General features: G+C 38.2%; 1 protein-coding gene across 2 annotated transcripts in view; it reads left to right on the forward strand.

The window, feature by feature from the left end:
• Positions 1-247: 247 nt before the first annotated feature.
• Positions 248-23758, forward strand: part of FBN2 (fibrillin 2) — a 197460-nt gene continuing 173949 nt past the window's right edge. For both annotated transcript variants that reach the window (XM_032205669.1, XM_032205670.1), the window contains exons 1-3: positions 248-300; positions 864-957; positions 2869-2964. In XM_032205669.1, coding sequence (XP_032061560.1) covers positions 891-957; positions 2869-2964 — 163 coding nt within the window. In that variant the 5' untranslated portion in view covers positions 248-300; positions 864-890. The remainder of the gene's footprint in view (positions 301-863; positions 958-2868; positions 2965-23758) is intronic.

The following is a 23758-nucleotide window of genomic DNA, read 5'->3' on the forward strand; positions in this document are numbered from 1 at the left end:
TCAATTATTCCCAAATTGTTTGGTTTATTTAACTTACATTTACTTTTGTGTATATATTAGCTGTCCTAATGAATTGAGGATTCTGTGGCGTTTTCTTTTTTTGTTTTGTTTGATATTTTGATATTTGATTATTTTTTTTCCTGTGACTTAAGACTAAGGTTACTGTTAATCACACTGTCTTTTAAATGTGCTCTTCCTCAGCAATCTGTAGAAATAGCTGTGGTGATGGATTTTGTTCCCGTCCTAACATGTGTACTTGTGCAAGTGGACAAATATCACCTACTTGTGGACCAAAATCCAGTAAGGACTTGCTCTATTTATTTTCCTTGGAGATTTCATGTTAAGTAATTCTTCTTAATGTGTCAACTTAAAAATACCATGTAAAATCTTTAAGAATAACTTTTCATTACTGCATACATATACATGTCTTCCACTTGAGTATATCTCTAGTTTTATTGATAAAAATTGATACACGTGTGCATATTTACTCTGTGTGACAAACTGAAAAAAATGACATGTTTAAACAGATAAGCGTGTTTAAAAATAAATGTGTGTGGCATTAATGTTTTGCTTGAGTCCGTTTTTGTAAGAAATGAATGTTATGTGGCCTTCAAGATAATTAGAAGTGCTACATTGCTATTATGGAGAACCTCTTTCACTGATGCTTTTAAAATAATGGTTTACCAATAGCTGCAAGTAACAGTTTTGGTTACAGAATACCTGAGCGTACCTGTAAATACACAGTACATGCCGTTCACGTCTGCTGTCATGTGAAGTTCTTGTCTGCTTTCAGATGTCTTTGTTTTTATCCATCCACATATTTTCCCATAATGCTTGTGTCTATGTGTCTGGGCCCTCTGCAGCGCAGCAGTGCAGCATCAGGTGCATGAATGGCGGTACATGCGCTGACGACCGGTGCCAGTGCCAGAAGGGCTACATCGGGACCTACTGGGCAGCGTAAGTAGTCATCCCTGTGCGTCCGGTTTAAGCCCACATTGGTCCCACAACTCAGCCCTCCACTTTAGGCAGTCTAGGAAGATAGGAGAAAGCCCATATGAAGAAATACAGTAAAATGTCTAAGAGAAAAGTGTTGCTATCTGCCGGACTATGTGTAGCTGGAAGTCAGTTTATGCATGAAGTGCATTTGTAGTCTCTGAAGAACCCTTTGGAATGATGACAGTATACATCCCACTCACCTTGTTTGTGTTTTTTTTTAAACCAGATGATCACTAATATTTCATTCTCTTTGAAGAAGTTTCTTGGAAGAGGAGCTTAGCTGCTATGTTATAGCATGTTTTTCTGTTTGACTAGAGAAAAGATTAAATATGGTTCAAGCTCTTGGATGTTTTTTCAATTTGGCAGATAAACTAGGAAGTCAATTATTTGCATAACTCTACCTATCACAGAAGAGTGTTGACAAGCTAACAATAAAAATGTAAACAATAAAAATGACTAAAGGCTGTAGAGGTGAAGAAGGTCTCAAAGACCTAGTGTATTCTGAGGGAATCTGGCTAGCTGAGAAATTAATTGCTGAAGGTAGTCTGAAGAAACTAGAAACATACAAAAATCACTGTGCAAAGAATGCTTAGACTGAGTAATGTGGAGGAACATCCTTTTGTTCTAGTCTTCTCTGCAAATGCAGAAGCAGACTTGTTTTAGTTTTAATTTTGCCTGGGTAAAACTCTCTAAAATTCTAGGTAATAATAATTGTTATTGTAAAAGAAAGATGATTGCCTATTTAAGCAGTGTCTTTAAAGCAACCCACAAAATCTGAATGAACTTTGGAAACTGCTCTCAGTGAATATTTTTGTGTTCACCATGGAGATATAGTGCATTTTTTCCAATATGAAAATTTACTGACTCTAGATTCCTGAGGTTCTTTTGCACTGGATACTCAAATATGTAACAACCCCCATTATTAATGTGGGGAAACCTGTGTAGGAAGGCAGTGTAGAAATAGAAACTAGACTGGAATCCCTTTGCTGTTCATGTGACCTGAAGATGTTGGGACTTTCAGACTAAATGAGTAGATTTGGACTGTATGCTAACTCTGAACATGGTTTATATGTTCTGAAAGCAATGAGCTTGATCATAGATTAACACACTTTAATGGTATTTTTCAAACAAGCTGACAAACAGTCTTCTTTTCAAACTGAGAAGATTTCAGTGCTTTGCGAGGCTTTGTTTCTTATTCACACCATTGATAAATAGCATGAATGGTTGCATAGAAGTTCCACAAGTGTAAAAGTACCTTCTCCATCTATGTATTCTGTGGATTCATACCAAGAAAAAAGAATTTTATTCCTTTGATGGATCTTTCAAGAAGCATAGTTTCTGAAGGTACTTAAAGATAACTTAAACTACTAATTCTTTTGCCTTGCTCCAAGTGACATGCTAGCTCTGCTAGCAGTATGAATTCTGAACAATGAGTAATCTGTCTCTTTGACTCTCCAAGAAACCCCCCTTCCTGAGAGGTTTGTTGCTGTTGGGCCTGGATAGTACAACTTAATCTGTGCACAAATTAGTTGAGTTTGTATCTGATAACTTTGGTGATGGATGTGAGTTCTTATGATTAGTGACTAGTGCTGCACAACTGTTTAAAAATACACTGAAGTTAAGTGTCTGCTAAAAAGCTGTGCTGAATATGATTAATTAAACAGCTGTTTGCAATTAAGGTGAAGCAGTTGTAAGTACTAATGGAATTTGACCTGAACAGCCATTATTGTTGGTGTTTGATCTTCAGGTCCAAAAAAAAACTTAGAGTAGTTGAAGGGAAAAATAATTTTTGAATAGCACATATGTGAATCTGAAATGTCATTAGCATAGCTTTAAAAACTTTTTTTTTGTTGTTGTTGTTGTTAATTAAAGCTGTCTGTGAAAAAGGCTGCCAGAATGGAGGACGGTGTATTGGACCGAATCGCTGTGCATGTGTCTACGGATTTACTGGCCCTCAGTGTGAAAGAGGTAAAGAAATAAATAAGGAAGAAAATTATAGGTGGTTATATGCAGCAATGTGCATATATGTGTTTTATACAGTGTATTTGCCAGCTGAACAGTAAGCTTCCAGCAAGAGATTTATTATTTATACTTTTATAAAGTTTTCCTTTACGGTCCAGTAGCTACACTTCGGGTTGGAAAAGCTGTCTCAGTTGTTAGAAATTAGAATAATTTAGGGTGCTTATTGTTTGTATGATAGTTAAAAGATGAGATATGTTTGCTTTCTCATACATGAAATAACATTAGAGCAAATTAAGAAGAGATTGGACTGTGCACTTAGTCACATGGTCTGAACTTTTGGGTAGACCTGTGCAGTGTCAAGAGTTGGACTTGATGATCCTTAAGGGTCCCTTCCAACTCAGGATATTCTATGATTCTATGAAATTGCTGCTTGCGTACGTCACATACATGTAACTAAATTAAGGATTGCTTTCTGTATAGCAAATCTTTGATGGGGGGAATTTGAGAAGTTACTTGTTCTGGTTAGCTCTGTCATACAGGAAGAAGTTAGAGAAGGAGGAAAAAAAGAAGCATAATAGGTGAAATCAGTTCCATGAAGCTATTCTTATTCATCAAAACAACTTAAACACGTCTTACAGTGCTTTCATGAATTGGGGGTCAAATCAGGATTTTCTTTAAAATCTTTTAAAGAAATTCCTTAGCCGTTTCTAGAAGATTATAGAGGTGCTGATAAAGTCAGTTTTAATGATTCCAAACAAAACATTTTTAGTGCTATACTATGTGATTAGCACAAAAATAATTTAGGCACTATGTCCATATATAGTCATTTAGAAAAATTATCACTCTCAGAAATCTATACTTTTTGTTTTAGTAAATGGGACCATTGTTTGTATTTTGAAACCAAGATGACTCCGAAGAATTATTAACGTAGAACTGCTCAACGTTAGATGTAACTGTAGAAGGTGTTCTGTGTATCAAACTGATAATTACTGTCCAGCTAGGATGGGTTTTTAAAGAAGGATATAGTGAGAATTGCTTTTCAGAATGGTAATAATAATTGTACACTTTAAAATGAGGTTGTCAACAATAATCAAAACTGATGCTGAATAGCTTAGCAGAAATATAACTCTTGTCTTGAAGTTAGTGTTATTGCAAATAGTTCTCATCAAAAAAGATACTGAAGAAACTGAGCAACAGAATGTGAAATCCTGAATGCATGTATGCATTGTTATCTCACTCCTTTAAATATTCAGTGGATTATTAACATTAAAAAGAAGGATGGAATCATATACATGGACAGAAAATATAAAGTTTAGAATTACTCTTGTAATGTCACATTCTTAATTCACATCAGCAGTGGATATGACACCCCCTAAGAGCAGAAATAGACTTCTTAGAGTCACAGAAAAATATAGATGAGAAGGGACCTCCACAAGGCCATTTAGCCCAACCTTCCAATCAGAAGGTCTGATCGGGTCAGCTTGTTCAGGTGTGTCTTGTCTGTAGAGTTTTAAAACACCTCCAGTGACTGAGATCCCACAACATCTCTGGACATCCTGTTCCATTATTTCTTCACCCTCATGGTGAAAACTTCTACATTAACATCTAATGAGAGTTTTGCATGTTCCAACCTGTGTTTGTTGCCTCTTCTCTGAGAGCTGAGAGCATCCAGGAAAAGTCTGGCTCCAGTTTCTCTGCACCTTTTGTGCAGAGAGTAATATAGTGATAAACCCTCAAAACCTTTTCTTCTTAATGCTGGATAAACATTGTTCCATCAATCTTTCTACACAGGGCAAGAGCTCCAGCTCCTTGACCAGTGCCGTGTCCTTCCCTTGTACTTCTTTCTCTATGTATATTTCTCTCTTCTGTTGGAGAGTCAAAAACATAAACAGTACTTCAATGCAGTTTTACAAGTGCCAAATGCAGGCAAAGGGACACTTTGCTGAATTGGATGCTATGGTCATACTGATACAGCCCATGGAGACGGCCTTCTTTGTTTCAGGGCTGGACCACTGATGCGTGTTAAAGTTTTTGTCTACTAGGACTCCCATAATCATTTTCTCAGAGCAGTTTTGCTGGCAGCTGGACTCCACCTTTATTGTTCCATCACTTTTGTCAATCCTAGATGTGAGACTTCTGCCTTTGTTGGACTTCTTGAGATAACTTCTAGCCTATTTTTTTCAAGCTGTCCTTATCACTCTGGATAGCCACTCTGCTCTCCAGCATATTGACTGGTGTCCCCAGTCTGGCATCATCTGCAAACTTGCTGGAAGTGCACTCTTGTACCATCATCTAGGTTGTTACTGAGCACATTAAATTGTTACTTGTCCCAGCACTGATCCTTGAGGGTCTGCACCTCTTTCCTAGACTCCAGTTGGACTTTGCATCATTTCTTACAACTCTTTAAGCCAACAGTCCAGACAGTTTTCCACTCCCTTTAATTCATGTATTCAGCCTGTATCTCACTAATGGCAATTTCTCTATGGGCAGCTCACTCAAAACCCTTGCTATGTCAAGCAACATCCACAGCTCTCCTTCATATCTTTGTACCAGTGACCTCAGGGTTGAAAGCAGTGACATTTGCCCATGGTAAAACCATGCTGTCTGATCACAAACAACTTATTGCCTTTGTGTGCTCAGAAATAGCTTCTGCCATGGAATTCTGTGTGGCAAATTCAGCTCTGAGGTGCTCAAAGCTGCATGTAAATCATGAAAATATCTGGTACCTTTTTTGACATTCGATGACGGTGGAAATGAAAATGATTTCCATATAGAAGAAGGAAATAATTGAACCAAACCCTGACAAAACCAAAACCAAAACCAAACCAAAAAAAAAAAAAAAAACCACAAAAAAAACACAGGAATTTCTATTTGCTATTCCAAGTTTGCTTTGTATACCCACTAGATGTCACAAGCAACAGAGAAATGTAAAGGATGAATTTGTTTCTTTGTCTCTAATCGCTTATTACTTTCATTCTTAAAACCAGATTTACCAACTTCTGTACATAGCTGTTGGTTTAGTTTTAGCTGTTACATGTTATATTCAGCCCATTCTTTCTAGATGATTCTTGTGAACTAAGCTCAAGGACTTGATTCTATTATATTTTGGAATAAAGCATGGAAATTTTGGAATTTAGCATGGAAAGCAAGAAACTTCAGTCTGTTAAGAACTTCATTAATATTAGAGCTGTTTTCAGGAATCTATCTTTGTAGAATGCACACCTGTCTTTCAGCAAAAAGGAAATATTACCTGTCCATTTAGGATGGATTTTCAAAGCAGCCTGAAGGGGTTGGACAATGTGAGGTTGCTTAATATTTTAAGCCTTAGTTCAGATGCAACATACATTTGTATACATTCAACAGATAGATTTTAGCTCTGGTTGGACTGTAGTGTGATAGAATCGTAGTATTGCAAATTAATTTTGATTTTTTTTAGTATTGACTGCATTCATATATATTTGATTTTTTTGCCAGACAACTTGGTAAACTTTCCTTTTGTGTCAGATAGAAGCAATCGCCTATGATTAAGATTTGCTTTTAGTTTAGAATCTGACTAGTTTCAGGGCTGTGGAATCCTGTCAATAGACATGACAGAATCTAACTGTGGTGGTGGATCAGTTTTTATTAAAGATGGCTATACTCTAAATAGAAGTATTCTGTTACTTCTTTAGAAGATTCTAGTACTTACGAGTATTGCAACTATTTTTTTGCTGTGATGAAAGCATTGCAGTCTTCTTTCTTAAAATTCATTGTGAAACTTTAAACTGCATAATCTAAGCCACATAAAGGAAAAAAAAATCTATAATTTGGTGTTCCTATTACTCATCTGTCTTTTAAAGTCTTAGATTCAATCTAGAGAAATGTGATGTGTATAATGTCTTAAGTCATTTAAGCTATAAAATATGTTTTGTTTGTTTGTTTGTTTTTTGGTGGGGTAGTTGTTTTCTGAAAGTAAGTAGTAGGCTAAAATTGCTTCTGCTATTGCCACAAAAATATAGCATATGCATAAAATAAATAATTTCATTTATAATATACATTTATAATATACATTTTGCAGTGGTGGACAGGATTAAATAAATTTTCTCCTAGACCTTAGTGTTGCAAGCTCTCAGCTTAGTCCTGATGCTGGGGTAATAATTAGTATCAAATGAATAAAGAAGTGTGTATGAGTTCAATCAATTTCTGGCTTTGTGATGCTTATGTAGCATCAGTTGCATAGTTCTAATTTGTGCTTGCTCTGCAGTAAAACATTGTGATATGAATTAGTAACCTACAGTGCAAGATATGGTAGCAAACTTTTCGTGTATGGTTTAAACATAATAGATATACATACATACCAAAAAACATACCAAAATATTGAGTAAACTAGTTGTAGGCAAGGCAATATGTATGTACTATTGTGCTTGCCAGGTTCAGCAGAGTATGGTATGCCTGTAGGGAGGGATTAATTTCTCTAAAGTAAATAAGCAGCTTCTCCATTTTTCACAGCTACCTAAGTTTTTGTTAATGTTGTGGAAATGTCTCAGTTCACTGAATCTAGCCTGTCAAACTATATGTAAAGAACCTACTGGCCATAATGAAAATATTACTCACCCTTGTCTTACATTCTTTGCACTGTAGACAGTTTTGTTATTGGCTCCTTTATGGAGGCCACCTCCAGCTTGAATGTTTGTAAACACATTGGCTGCTATTGAACTTTTAGCAGACAGGAATGTATAGTCTTTCCTTCTCATCTGTTCCATTATCTACCAGATTTTAGATCTAAATGGTGTAGAACATCTATGAAGACACTATATTTTTAGACTTTATGGACACAATGAGTGCATGCTGACTTTTGGAATTATTTCACATACACTCCGTATATTTCCAAATATAAATGGTAAGACATGAATATTCAAAACTAGTTACTAATTTATTGTACTATTGTTCAGTGAAAGATGAAAAGTCTCTTACATAATACCTGTAAAAAGTTATATAGGCTATAGTTATAAATAACTATAACTATAAATAACTGTTAATTTTTTGTTTTACATGAGCTGAAGTACATGACAAAAAAGTAAAAGATACCTTAAAATTTTATTCTGTTCAACAGTAATTTGTAATTTACACTTTAAACATAATAAGTTCATGCTTTCAAACAGAATGCAGAAGGCAATGATTTCTTCATCTGTTTGTAGCAATAGGTGCCCCATAATACTTTACAGTAAAAAAAGGCCTCAGTAGTTTAATTTTAAACTGAGTTTAGCAACAGTTCATAACTCTTTAACTAAAATTTTATAGTTTAAGGTTATGTGTACTTCTCTTGCAAATCACATCAGAGTTATAAGGGATTTTTTTTTTTTTACATTGCTGTGTTTTAAATGCATACTTTTTATTGTTCCGTAAATTAAGTTCTTTTAAAATAGGTATTTTCTCCCTAATGTAGAACATATGTAGCTTTCCTTCAGATTGGCCTCCCAGACTCAGTTATATGATAAAACGTGACTGCTTGTTCAGCTATCTGGGCTCCTAGCAGACTAATTTCCGGGCTGGAGACAGGAGGCTGAACAGTAACTAATGACTGGCATGATTACAGTATTTAACTTGAGACTTGCTGCTGGGTTAACAAGAAAGCAGAACCTGTCTGGAAGCTCGTGCTTCACTTTTTCTGATATATACAATGACCTTTTATGTTTTCTATCAAAGTCTGCTCTTATGGTCAGCTTCTTCCCTTTTTATTTGTAAACATGTAAGATTCAACCATTTGATTTTGTCAGTTTCTTACAAAAGAATAATCATAGTAATAATAGAAATAATAATAATAATAAAAAAAAAAGATAGTAAAATTTAGCTATCCTCCCTCTTGAAAAATAAAAAGGAACAAATGATGCAGATTAAAAGGCCTCATCCTCAACTGTGTGCCTAAGAACAGATTTTGTTCTAGCATGACCAGGTCTCCAGATCTTTTGATTTCTCAAGATTGTATTTATGTATGAGCAAATAATCCTTTTTTTTTCTTTTTTCTTTTTCTTTTACAAAACCTGTATGTTTTTAAACTGTTGATCTGTAGAGGTATATAGAAGGATGGAAAAGCAACAATATTTTCTTCCTTCTTTATAATGAGTTAAAGTGAGGAGAGAAGCATCCTGTGACTATTGTGTATTTGCCTTCATCCCCTGTAGAAGAGAAGAAAACAGCACTTGTGATTCGTGTGGGGTAGGTGCCTTCGCAAGGGGTTGGATTGAGTAGAAATGCCTGCATGGATTGGGAAGAACATAAATTTGAAGATGGGAGAGGACTTCATATAAAGCTAACAGGTCTGAGCAGGTGAGAAAAGAGGAAAAACAAAAATGTAAGTCAAATACAGTATAAAAGCTTCAGAAAGGGGGATTTCTGAGTTGTTCTCAGGAAAATTGCTGGTATTGTACCTTATCGCAGTGTATTCATTGCACTTAGTGTTCCCAGAGGTATGTGTAGTAACCTCCTCTGTGCAGGCAGCAGTGTTGGTACCAGCTCTGCAGTGCCTACAGGCACTCAGCCTGAGCCATGGGAGAGCCAGAGGGATAGCAACGGAGCAAGAGAAGGGGCTGAAGAGTGGGACACTGCAGGAGATGGTGAACCAGGCTCAAGGCAGGGGATGTCACTGCAACAAAAGTTTGTTTTCTGGGTTAGGAAACATACATCTCATATGGTATTTGAGAGCAGTTGTCTTCATCTGACCTCCCTGATAGGAGAATGGTTAGTGTTGCTTGTGTATCTAAGGAGAAAGAAGAAAATGGGAAAAAGAAAAGGGCTTATTCAAGCCAGCACGAGGATGGAGAAGTCAGTTAACAGTGCAGAGAGAGCTAGTGTGAAGGAAGAACATGTTCAGAGAAAGCATTAACAATATGTAGTAACTGGGCAAAATAGGGGAGGACAAAGGATAAAAAGATATTGAATGGAGCTATTTTAAATAAATTCATTAGCACATAACTGTTACAAAGATTTTTTGGTGTAATACAACTGAAAAACATTGAGCCTATATAATAAACTAGCACAATTTTATAACAGACTCGATGCTTCTAGAATATTATTTTATTATACAGAAGTATACAGTTCACATTTAGGCTGTAATACTGTGGAAGATCCTTGTGTGTGCGTGGGCTGGGATGAAGAGTCACTTAGTGACTGCAATTTAGATGGAAGCAAGGAGGGAAAGGAAATGAAATTTGTAACAAACTGCATTCTCCTGTGACAGGTATGCAAAAGTTCTTGTAACTTTACGCCACTCCTTGATATGTATTATTGGTAACAGGGCCACAAGAAGTGGAAGCATTGCAAGTTCAGTGAGGTACAGCAAGAACTTTTGGGGGCATACTGGGATAGTGTTTATTTGGTTGTGTGCCTCTAAGTTCATAAACCCTTTTGTCACACAGGCTATGGCAAGTTGTGCCCATGTTTTCCTGCCTGCCTGTCAAAGAGCATAATAGTGCAAGTGGTTCTGAACAGGCCTGTGCTTTTTCTCAAGTTGCTTAGTGTATTTCAGCTGTCCCCCAGTGATCGTAAACTTTGTTCTGGTGCATAACAGCAAAAATGATTTTGTGATCAGTGAGCTCTTCCTTTTTAGTAGGAGCTATGAGAACATGATTTTTTAATTTTGCTGGTTTTTGTTTTATAGTGGTTACTGTTAGCCTAAGCTGAAATAGATATTCATTATGTGGGGTAGGATGTGTGCAGGTAGTGGGTGCCTGCTCTGAAGAGGTAACCAGACAAAGCAAGTATTATTATCCTGCCTCTGAGAAGGGCTGTGGCACCATGAGATTACTGCTTGTTGAAGGTTGAGCAAGGCAGCTTCAGTAGGCTAGCAGTGAACCAAATATCCTGATTATTATTATTATTTTATTTTTTTTAAAACTAGGGATTTATCCTTCTCATTTTGTCGAGGTTAGCATAAGACTGCTGAATTTTTTATACTCAAGGAGTGAGTGCAACTGAAAATGTCGGACATTTTTGGAGAAGGCAGGAAGAAAGGAAGGCAATAAAATTAAAATATATATATATATATATACTAAATGCTGTCCTCAAATATCAACAATCACTCTTCTTTTCTTCTTGCCACAGGGCCACGTGTCCTATTACTTACTTTTTTTTTTTTTCAGTGCACAGTAAGTGGAATACTTACCTGCCGAACACTAATATTTCATTCATTTCCAGTCCATTTTAGCTGTTGGGAAGTGGAACATGTGGTGTTGAGTTATCTTCTGCAAGTTTGTAAAGGACTTGTGAACCTGCTAGTTATTTTCGTTATTTGTTTGAGACTAGGTATCTCAAACTCAATAAATCTATTATATACCTAAAATCTGAGGTTTATAATGCTTAGTTAAGTGCTGTCCTTGTTCACTCAGGAAATCCTGTTCCTACAGTGAGTACTGTCCTGAAAATATTTGCATACGTGAACAGTTTGATAAACTATGGTAATTCTGAACAGGAAATTTAGAAAGCTGCTTTCATGTTCCATCTTAAATACAAATAGCTACTAGAATTACAGGAATGTCTAATCTCAGTTTCTAGCACTAGATTACCTGGTTTTAACATCCATTGCGACCTCCAGTAACAAGGTTTTCAGTTTTTTCTTCTCTCCTCTTTCACAAGCTGACAAATAACCAAATCACTAAGAACCCCACACATTGTGTACAGAGAATGTGTGTGTTGTTGTTAGCAGGTATCTTAAAATTTCTCTCTTCTGGCTGTGCAAATGATTAAACAAACTTTAAAAAGATACAGATAATTCTGAACATATTGTTAGCAATAATGATTAAGAAAGTAGTGTAATTCCAGACAGTATCTTTCTCTTGCTTCCCTCTTTACTTCGTCTGGGGACTTCAGCATATAATGGTTAGTATTCCTTTTCTCTTGCTCACTTTTCCTCTGGCAGTACTGTAACATTCAATCAGTTAGATAAGTATGGATGCAGCAAACAATGTCACTTAAAACTGAAAAGCTACTGATGTGTAGCATACATATGTAAATTACTTTATAATTTTTAATTTTTCAGTGAGCGTAGTACATGTTGTCTCTGAATGCAAAAGACCAAAGCAGGTTATGCTGTTTTGGACAGAAAATGATCACGGTAGCAGACACACTTGAGTCTGAACCTGCAGTTCACAGATGTGGTGGAAGCACAGTCATCTAGGTATGAGCTAGAATCCATGTCAGGGATCAGAGCCCCGGCGTGCTAATAAACTGACCAAAGATGATCTCTGGTCTCAGGTGTTCTTGTGGTCTGCTACTACAAAATAAAGATGAGGAAAAGATGGTAAATTTGAATATAAGCCTTTACGGGAAGCTAATAGTGGGGTGGGAGTCTACCTTTTGAAATGATATGGCATGGAGAGGGAATAATTTCCTTCACTTGTTTTGTAGAGCTCTCAGGTCTTTAAGGAAACAGACAGCTATGGGCATCCTTAGGTCTGTGTAATGATTTTTGTTGCTACATTCTGAATGAACACAAAGATATTCTCTATCCAGATATAACTGTTCAGCTTCTTACTCATAGGCCTAGAAGAGTCTGAGTTAGCTTGGCTCAATCTGCCTTAAAGATATATCAGTTTATGTGATGGTAATTTGTTGAGAATTTTATCAAAAGATTTCCTCTTCTGTATTATTTTGATTAGTCCTTAGTTCTGGATGACTTCTGACCACAGCAGTTTGTCAGAAGCAGCTCCTGCCCACCTCCCAGTTCCAAAAGCCCTAAGAAACTGTGCTGAGCAGCATAGAGTGGTTACAAGGTCTTTCAAAGCTGGGACTCGGAAAGAGGGGGGATGAAGAGGTCATGACAGGACCCAAAATTTGAATTACAGTGTCCACCAGCAGTAAGTACATCCAAAAAGTGAGACCAAGTCTTTTGATAGAGAAGCATTATTACTTTGTTGGTAGCTGGTTTTGAAACACTTGATATCATTAATAGTTTTCAGCTAGTTCAGATATATGACAGCTAAGTATGGTAGTGATAAAGGGTCGCTACACTGTGTGTTACATGAAAATGAAACTGTGTGCCTTTAAACTGAGTCTACAAGTGGAAGATGTAAAAGTAGATTTGAGTGACCTCTTCCAAAGAAGTTGAGAATTTTCACCAGAATGAAATGGAGCTCACCTGCAACTCAGATACAAGGATAAAACTCCACTGTCAGTGTTTAAAGGGGCAGTACTGAAACTATGCTATGTCAAAAAGGTACATTTTTTCACATACATGTTTGTTTGTTTGTTTGTTTGTTTGTTTTCTGAAGAGACAAGGATCTGGTAGTATAGAGCAACAATCCAAAAAACAGGTAGGGAATGTATTATTTAGGAGAGGGAAGTCTTGGCTCCTTTTTTCGTCAGTGAAAAATTTATTCTTTTTAAGGTACATTAGATGTGACTTTTTAATTCATTAATCATTTGATTTCATTAACCTGATTATTTAAAGTACCTCCAGAATAGTATGGGTATATTTCCAGATAATCTCCAGAAAAATCTGGGGGAGATTAGAGGCTGCAGTTTACAGCTTTAAAGTTTAGGTGAGAATGGGTTGAGAGAGATGGAAAATACATGTAAGATGTGGATGTGAAAGGCATGGCTTGCAAGCAGTGTGGGAAAGGCAATCTGAAATGTTAGGGAGCTGCTGTTATGAGGAATATGAAGGGCTCCCAACAGATAAGATTTGAGCTCTTAAGGACCTTTGTAAGGAAATCATTTCAAAAAAAAAAAACCAAAACAAAACAGAATTGCTTCACTGAAATAGTGTACTGAAGAGAAGGAAAATAAAATGAAAACCTAGAACACACTAAAACTGATACTCATGTCAACAGGAACTGTCTCTCAAAGAAAGTGCAAAGTCCCCCGAAATACTCAAGTGAATAAGAAAACTTCTGTGAAATTCAGGAAGTACTAATGTTTATTATTGCTTATGTAGGCATAGTAGGCAGATTTTAACATTGCAAGAAAGTGCAAATAATTTAACTTAAAGAAGCCAGCTTGGAAGTACTGTAAAAATGAATAAAAGTTTTGTTTTGTTTTGTTTTGTTTTTGTTTGTTTTCCTTTTTTTTTTTTTTTTTTTTTTTTTTTTTTGAGATTGGACAAATATATTTACTGATAAATATATCAGAGAAGGGAGGGGGGAGGGCACACTTGGAAAACTCTACCTGTGAAAAGATCCTGCTGAGAGATATAGTCTGAAATGCTTTTTATGTTTTGTAGAGGTTTATATTACTCAGGAACATAAGGTGAATGGAAAGAATCTCTTGAAAGTGCCTGTTCAGGAAGCCACAGCACGCAGGAGAGCTGCCACACAGGATCAGGGCAGGGGGTGGCCTAGCTGGCATCCCCTCCCTGTCTGTAACCACTTGAACAGGAAAAGTGTGTGGTGACTTTTCCCAGGGTCAGGCAGTGCTGTGGTTTAGAATTTTTCTGAGCAAGTGGCATTGTAATCATTTTTAACACCTTGCCCTGCATTTTTCTGCTGTGCTTGTGTCCAGCATTGTTTGTCCCCTCCCTCACACTCTAAAATCACTCACAGACTACCCATTTCCTGCTTCTTGCTACTTGCCTCTTGTTTCACTCTACAGTCTCTTGAAGAGCCTTTGGTTGGGGTCCTCTGGGAGTCCTGGTGGGTGGTGTATGCTCCCATCTGATAGGCATGCTGACTCTTTAAATAACTCCACTAGGTATACAGGCCTCAAGTTTTCTTGTACAAAAGTCGCATTGATTCTTCCACAATGCTGCATTTATCAGTATTCCTGCATCAGTTAAGGTCTAGGTGTTGAAAAAAGGAGGCATATGGCATGCTTCTTTACTCTTGTTTTTTAAATTCAGATTGGCGTGGGCATGGAAGCTACAGAAATCCTGCAATTTCTTCCTTTTTTATGTGAAGATACATGAATTTCTGTAAACTTGGTAATAAAGCCGTGCTTTTGGTTCTGTGGGGCCTATGTCTTCTTTTGACTGTCTGACTTAATCTGCTTCATTGGGTTATGTTAGTCCTCTGGTTTGTAAATTGCAGACATGAAGTCTTTGCATAGAAATAAATAACCTTCTTGGAAATGTTCCACCTCCTCTTCCGTATGATATATAATTTTTATTACTAATATCAAGTTTTGTAAAGAAGTCTTTAAATGGAAAGCTTTAACTGTCCTTTGAGTACAGTATGGAAACTGTTTTTTTTTAGTGTTTTTCAGAGTTTCATGTGAAGACTCTCAGTTCTGTCGGGTGAATTAAAAAGCAGATTTGCCTCCTATCCTTAGTCATTGATCTTGCCAAGAGCATCCACAAAAAGCAGTCAGTGCAAATACTGGATCTGGACAGAGCCCACCACTCCAAAGATCCAGTGCCATGGGTGGTGCCCTTAGGATTCAGAAATGACTAAAGCAAGCCCGATGGCACCTGTGCTGTGTGGACCATCTGGGAGCTCAGTCCCCTCCCATTCTCCTGCTTGCCCCCATTGTGGAAGAGGGGAGAGAACAGGAAGGGCAAAAACAGAAAATTCCATGGCTGAAATAAGGACAGCTCTAGGGCTGAAACAATGAAGCACGTGCAAGCAAAGCAATACGAAGAATTGGTTCACTGCTTCCCATTGGCAGGCAGGTGTTCTCCATCTCCTGGAAAGCAGAGTTTGTCATGTGTAACAGTTACACGGGAAGACCAATGCCATGAGTCCAAATGTACTCTCCTTCTTTCCCCAAACTTTATTTTGAGCAAATCATACAGTGCAGGACATCCCCTCTGGTCCTTGGGGTCAGCTGTCCTGTCTGTGTCCACTCCCAGCTTCTCATGCACCCTAAGCCAGATGACGGAAAAGAACAAAGAATGAAATTTGCAATGCTGTGCAAGTACTGCTTGACCATAGCTTAAAACACTAGTATGTTACCAACACTGTTTTAGAAAAAAATCCAAAATGCAGCACTGTATTGGCTGCAGTGAGGAGAATGAACTCCATGCAGCTACCAAAAAGTTCCTCAGCCAACACAGGTTTATAGTGGACATTTTAAGAAAAGAAAGAAATAGACAGGTATTTCTCCAAAATAATATTTAATTGAAATTCACATTTATTTTGGAAATTAAAATTTAATTAAATAAGAATAATTGCTGCAGCAAATTGAAAATGAATTGTAATGCCATCAGTATAGGATGGGTCTCACTGAAGATTTACATGACAGTTCCGTAAAACAGGTGGTGTTTTCGTCTATCCCTGCGGTGGCAGGGAGGGGTACTGACAGGACACGAAAAGCCCACCTGATAAACACATGGCTTAGAGGCTGGTGCCAGCACAGAAATCTTGTTTTTTTTGACCATGGGGCGCTTTACTCGGCACCCGGCCTGATGGCTGCAGACGGGTCCCTATCTCTTAGGGGAAAACGGATCCTGGGCCAAGAGCTGGTGGGGCTCATTGAGAGGGCTTTAAACTAGGTAAGATGGAGGATGGGGCTGAAACAAGGCTTGTTAGAGCTGTGCCAGGGGGAACAATGGCAAGGCCAGAGGATAAGGCAATGGCCCAGCTGAAGGACATCTACACCAATGCATGCAGCATGGGTAACAAACAGGAGGAGCTGGAAACCATTGTGCAGCAGGCAGGCTACGACTTGGTTGCCATCACAGAGACGTGGTGGCACTTGGACTTTCATGACTGGAGTGCTGCAATGCCTGGCTATAAGCTCTTCAAAAGGGACAGGCAGCACAGAAGGGGTGGTGGTGTGATATTAGAGAATCTTTCGATGTTTTGGAACTCGAGGCTGGGAATGACAAGGCTGAGTCTCTTTGGGTTAGGATCAGCAGGAAGGCCAACAAGGCTAGTGTCCTGGTCGGGGTCTGCTATAGACCGCCGAACCAGGATGCGGAGACGGATGAGGAGTTCTACAGGCAGCTGACAGAAGTTGTGAAATTGTTGGCACTTGTTCTCATGGGGGACTTAAACTTCCCTGACATATCCTGGAAGCACGGCACAGCCCAGAGAAAGCAGTCTAGGAGGCTTCTGGAGAGCCTGGAAGATAGCTTCCTGACGCAGCTGGTTAGTGAGCCTAGCAGGGGTGGTGCCCTGCTAGACCTTCTCTTCACAAACAGAGAAGGACTGGTGGGAGATGTGGTGGTCAGAAGCTGTCTTGGGCAGAGTGACCACAAAATGGTGGAGTTCTCTATTCTTGGCAAGGCCAGGAAGGGGACCAGTAAAACCGCTGTATTGGACTTCTGGAGGGCTGACTTTGAGCTGTTCAGGACACTGGTTGTTAGAGTCCCCTGGGAGGTGGTTCTGAGGGGCTGAGGAGTCCAGGAAGGTTGGGCACTCTTCAAGAGGGAAATCTTAATGGTGCAGGAACAGTCTGTCCCCACGTGCCCAAAGACGAGCCGGAGTGGAAGAAGATCGGCCTGGCTCAACAGAGAGTTGCAGCTTGAGTTTAGGAGAAAAAAGAGGGATTATAATCTTTGGAAAAAAGGGCGGGCCACTGAGGAGGACGATAAGGATGTTACGAGGCTGTGCAGGGACAAAATGAGAAAGGCCAAAGCTCATCTGGACTTTGATCTGGCTACTGCCATCAAAGACAACAAAAAATGTTTTTATAAATACATCAACACAAAAAGGAGGACTAAAGAGAATCTCCATCCTTTACTGGATGTGGGGGGAAACGTTGTTACAAGAGATGAGGAAAAGGCGGAGGTGCTTAATGCCTTCTTTGCCTCAGTCTTTAGCGGCAATACCGGTTGTTTCTCTGGATACCCAGTAACCTGAGCTGGCGGAAGGGGATGGGGAGCAGGATGTGGCCCTCACTATCCACGAAGAAATGGTTGGCAACCTGCTACGGCACTTAGATGTGTGCAAGTTGATGGGGCCAGATGGGATCCACCCAAGGGTACTGAGAGAACTGGTGGAGGAGCTGGCCAAGCCACTTACCATCATTTATCAACAGTCCTGGCTATCGGGGGAGGTCCCAGTTGACTGGCGGCTAGCAAACGTGACGCCCATCTACAAGAAGGGCCGGAGGGCAGACCCGGGGAACTACAGGCCTGTCAGTTTGACCTCAGTGCCAGGGAAGCTCATGGAGCAGATTCTCTTGAGAGTCATCACGCAGCACTTGCAGGGCAAGCAGGCGATCAGGCCCAGTCAGCATGGATTTATGAAAGGCAGGTCCTGCTTGATGAACCTGATCTCCTTCTATGACAAAGTGACACGCTGGGTGGATGAGGGGAGGGCTGTGAATGTGGTCTACCTTGACTTCAGTAAGGCTTTTGACACCATTTCCCACAGCATTCTCCTCAAGGGACTGTCTGCTCTTGGCTTGGACTGACATACACTTTGTTGGGTTAAAAACTGGCTGGATAGCTGGGCCCAAAAAGTTGTGGTGAATGGAGTCAAATCCAGTTGGAGGCCGGTCACTAGTAGCATTCCCCAGGGCTCAGTACTGGGGCCAGTCCTCTTGAATATCTTCATCGATGATCTGGATGAGGGCATTGAGTGCACCCTCAGTAAGTTTGCAGATGACACGAAGTTAGGTGCGCGTGTCGACCTGCTCAAGTGTAGGGAGGCTCTGCAGGAGGATCTGGATAGGCTGCACCGATGGGCTGAGGTCAACTGCATGAAGTTCAACAAGGCCAAGTGCCGGGTCCTGCACCTGGGGTGCAAGAACCCCAAACAGAGCTACGGGCTGGGAGAGGAATGGTTGGAAAGCTGCCTGGTGGAGAAGGACCTGGGAGTACTGGTTGATAGTCAGCTGAATATGAGCCAGCAGTGTGCTCAGGTGGCCAAGAAGGCCAACGGCATCCTGGCTTGCATAAGAAGCAGTGTGGTCAGCAGGGCTAGGGAAGTGATTGTCCCCCTGTACTCAGCTCTGGTGAGGCTGGACCTCGAGTACTGTGTTCAGTTTTGGGCCCCTCACTACAAGAAGGATGTCGAGGTGCTTGAGTGAGTCCAGAGAAGGGCGACAAAGCTGGTGAGGGGCCTGGAGAACAAGTGCTACGAGGAGCGGCTGAGGGAGCTGGGCTTGTTCAGCCTGGAGAAAAGGAGGCTCAGGCGCGACTTTATTGCTCTTTACAGATACCTTAAAGGAGGCTGTAGTGAGGTGGGGGTTGGTCTATTCTCCGACGTGCCTGGTGACAGGATGAGGGGGAATGGGCTTAAGTTGTGCCAGGAGTGTTTTAGGTTGGATGTTAGGAAGAACTTCTTTACCGAAAGGGTTGTTAGACATTGGAACGGGCTGCCCAGGGAAGTGGTGGAGTCACGATCCCTGGAGGTCTTTAAAAGACATTTAGATATAGAGCTTAGGGATATGGTTTAGTGGAGGACTGTTAGTGTTAGGAGTCAGAGGTTGGACTCGATGATCTTGAGGTCTCTTCCAACCTAGAAATTCTGTGATTCTGTGATTCTATATCATTCCAACCATGTTAAGCATTGGTATTGTGAGTTGTTTGTCATGCATTCGATTTCTGATTGTGTCATAACTACTAATGCAACAGTGTTGTGTGCATGATTTGACATACGTTTGTATGTAAAATCAGTCTTTGAAGAGGTGGGAGGTAAGCTTTGTTATTTCAGTTATAATCACATGATAGCTCCTAGGTAATCAGTTATCTGAGTTCTTCTATAAAAACAGGTTTCAACTGTGAGAAAACTTAATGTTCTTACTCTAGTGAAATAAAGGCATTTTTCTCAGCCTTACAAATTTTAAAGGCTATATGATGTGGAGATGAGCCTGTTTTCTTTACATAACTTGCAGAGTCCCCAGAACCCCAGCGGTGTTTTGCTGTAACCAGGACATTCTCACACTCTAAATGGCCTGGTGAACATTTATTTTGGCATTGCTCAATTTATGTAATTAAATAGTTGACTGCTCTGTGACTGCTCTGCTACACTATTAAAGTGTTTTTTCTATGTCTGAAATATCATAGGCTGCCTTCTCATTCTTTCACCACACCAACATGAGGTGATTCTCTTTGCCCTAAGTGAATATTTGTCATCATTTTTATGTGTGGCCATAAAGCTAGTGTGGCCTTGTGTCAATATAGAAAATGTATGGATAATTCAATAGATTTGTTTTAGTAGAAACATGTTATTTTCTTTAGAGTAAAACCTAATTTTTTGATGTGTTTTTTGTATACATTTGTTTGTAAACAAGGTTTGTAAATAAGCCTGTACATGTTTGTAAATAAGCCTTTGACAAGGCTTATGTATGCTTGCATGTGATTCCTGATTTCAGGAATGTAATTTTTTTAAGCTGGTAAGGTGTTTTGTTTGTTTGTTTGTTTGTTTTGGTGTTCAAAAATATTTGAGTCATCTAACCTTTGAAACAGGAATAATAGCATATAACCAATTAATAACATAGAAATAACAAATCAGTTTGCATATGTATACTGATGCTAAAGTTCCTTAAAAGGATTTTATCAGTAAATCATATAGTCATAGAAATCATCATTATTTTAAAATGTTAAAGAAAAATATTGTGTGTCATGTTCACTATTTGAGAAGGAGAAAGAATATGTCCCAAACAAACAAGCAAAGGTTGTACAAAGCATGTTGACAACCATTTTATCAAAATGATGAAAATGAATGTTTGACAAGAAAGAAAGTTGACATGAGTCCTTTGGGAGGATGTTCTTTTTTTTTTTCTTTTTTAGGTAGCTTAATGTTCAGGCTGGTTAACTCTGCAGTTCCTCAAGAAAGACCAGTGCAGGTATAGTGGTCTGGATTTTCTGGGTGTTTTGAATGCAAGGAGTGTAGGGTATTATTTGCTCTAGATTCTTATTTAAGGACTTAAAATTTTGGAAATGATAGATAGCTGTATATTTCATATCTATCCTTAGATACAGTGGAAAGCAAAGTGCTTGCAGAGATCTAAGGTAGCTTAATTTATTACTATTAGTGAATTTGTTACATTTGATTTAATTGCTTTTGATATTTAGGTAATCAAATGCAATATTAATTTATCAATATTAATTATCAATATTAATTATCAATAGTAAATACGTTTCTAATGAAGTTACAACTTGAATTCACGGTCTAGTAAAGCTAGAAGAAATCTGTGACGTTTTCGTCTTCTTAAGAAGGTTAGTTTGTAGAAACTTGTTGCTAGGATTTTCTTAGATGACACTTCATTATTAAATATGAATATTTTTCACTATTTAATTGCTACCTTAGATTAGCCAAGTATTAGCCAGTGATGTGCAAAGTATTCAAAAGATTAAAAGCCTAAAGGAACAACACAGGAAAAGTCAATGGAAATAATTAAATTGGGAGTTGAAATATTTGTTATGAAGCAATGAGCTGTTGAAAACAGTAGAAGGAAAACACAGGCAGGAATTGAACTGAATAAAAACAGAATAGGTAAAGGGTAAAATCTGCATCAGACAGGCATTGAAAAAAGCATCTTGAAAATGAAGACTAGTGCTTAAGGCTAGTTCATAGCCAAGTTTCAACACATTGTCCTTTCACAGCAGTGGAGTGCTGTGCACTCTAAAGTCTATCAGCACATTTGAAAAAGTTGTAGTAAGGTATTGGCTGGAATCTTAACATGCTGCTCAACTCAATGAAGTGTTAAAAGCTGTGCAACAAAGATTTTGGATGAACTTAAGATGAAGCAGAAGGGAGGTCAGTAAGATTAGATGTTACTGATCTTAAATATAAAGTAAATAAAAGTAGGGTAATAATAGTCCTTATAAAGGAAATATAACTTGAAAAGTAGTATCAGAATGGGTGTATCATTCCTTATTTCCTGAATCTGTGTTACCGTGCATCTGCAGTCATCTTGTTTGGACTGACAGTAGGTGATCTTCATATTAGCTAAATTTTTAATTTAATCTTTATGGCTTCAGAACCTTGAGCTATGTCTTTTTGTCTTTGTCTTTGTCTTTTTTTTTTTTTTTTTAATGTCTAAAATTTAAAACCTACTTTATGTGTTGGATGTGAGTAGTATTTTAACATTTTTTTCAGCCTTTGTGCCTTGCAGCAAAAAATACTGGAAGAATACAAAAGGAGAATCCTTGTTATTTTTTTTACCTCATTTCAACTGTTTTAAGTGATAGATCATACTGTAATGTGACTTTGTAGACATTGAACTACCTGAGACATCATGTAGCTGCTACCTCAAACCAAGCAGCCTGATGCCCAAAAAGTTTCATCGCTTCTGAATATTTGTATAATGCAAACTTAATCTGCAGTATCTACAATAAATGGGAAGTTTAAGAAAGGCCTCTCAGCTAAAGCAAAACCATCTGAAAATAATAAAATGTAACAAAAGAGGAGACATTTTCCAGTATAGAAATAATATCATTTGAAACTGAAAGATATTCTCTTTCCAGATAAACAATTCTTCTTGAAACCCTGACTGAATGAAAGTTGGAGATCAGTGTCACAAAACCGAATCTCAGATAGTATAATTTAGGATCTTATCTTCCTTTCATTTGATAAAGAATTTCTGTAGACATTTGACAGCTGAATGCGAATGTGACAATTCAGGCACATATAAGAAAAGATGTTTCCTCTCCATTTTAGTGTTAAGATGTTTATCACTAAGTTCATTTCTGATAAAAAGCTTAGCTTCAGGTGATTACACACAATTTTTACTTTTGTTACAGTTTTGTAGAACACAAATTAAAGTTTCTGTTCTCATTCCCCTTCTCCAGACCCTTTCATTTATCTGTTGTAGTGCAGATTGTGCTGTGCCATGCTGTGTTGCTGTAGAGCCCTAAAACTCCCTAAGCCCATCAGAACCCTGACAAAGGAAGAACTTTCAGCAAGCATCAATTACTGTTTTATTATTGTAAAGAGACTTAAGTTGCTTTGATATAACCTTACATTTTGCCTACAGAAAAGATTTTGATCAAGGTGGAAGATGATGTTTTAGTAAGTGATACCTGTGATTTCTGACAGTTGCCGGAGCAACTGTTATCAGTCATAGACCAGTATTGGGAATTTGAACCATGCTGTTTTAACTTTGTGAGAGATCAGCTTATTCACAGATGGGTCAGCATCATAAAAAAAGTAAAGCTGTTGTTTCATTTCCTCTTGATGAAGTATCCAAAACACAGTTTGAGTGTGGCCCTATGAATAACAAGTTCTTTGGTCTTTTCTGCCTAGAGGATGATTTCACTTCATTTCTTTTACCATACCTCAGACAACAAAAACTGTAATTTGATGAATATCTTACAATGTATGACAGTATAAAAGCTATTCAAGTTACAGATCTTCACATTAGTAATACAAAAACTTTACTAACTTCAGAACTTTTGTTGTATTTCCTAAGCAGTGGTTTTTAAAGAAAAAAAAGGTAGTTTTCTTCTGGTGTTATTGTATTTCAATAAAATTCCTTTCTGTTAGTACCAGAATATTTTGCCTCACAGGTGTAATTCTATTGGTTTATAGCATATGTTTTTAGAATTCCCTCCTGTCTCTGTTGCCAGTCCTATGCCTGAAGTTACTCTGCTTACTTATTCATATAAGGAAACATCTAAGGTTCTGAATTAGAAAAGCATGATTTCTGAAGTGATGCATACCTCTTTCTGAAATACAGCAGCAGAAGAAACAGTATTATAAAAAAAAAAAAAAAAAAAAAAAAGAAGCTTTCATATATTAGAATCACAGGACCATATAGGTTAGAAAAGACCTTCAGGATCGTCAAGTCCAACCAGTAAACTGACCTACTGAGTCCTATCACTAAGTCATGTCTCTTAGTGCATGCAATATATTATAATATATATTGTCATATAGTCGTAAGATTTCATGTATGCTTTAAAAACATAGCTGTGTGTTGTTTTTCACACACCCTTCCCTCACACTGCACTATAAGAAGGTGCATTAAGGTTTAAGAATCAGAGTAGAATCATAGACAG

This window comes from Aythya fuligula, chromosome Z (genome assembly GCF_009819795.1).
Source record: "Aythya fuligula isolate bAytFul2 chromosome Z, bAytFul2.pri, whole genome shotgun sequence".
Lineage (NCBI taxonomy): Eukaryota > Metazoa > Chordata > Aves > Anseriformes > Anatidae > Aythya > Aythya fuligula.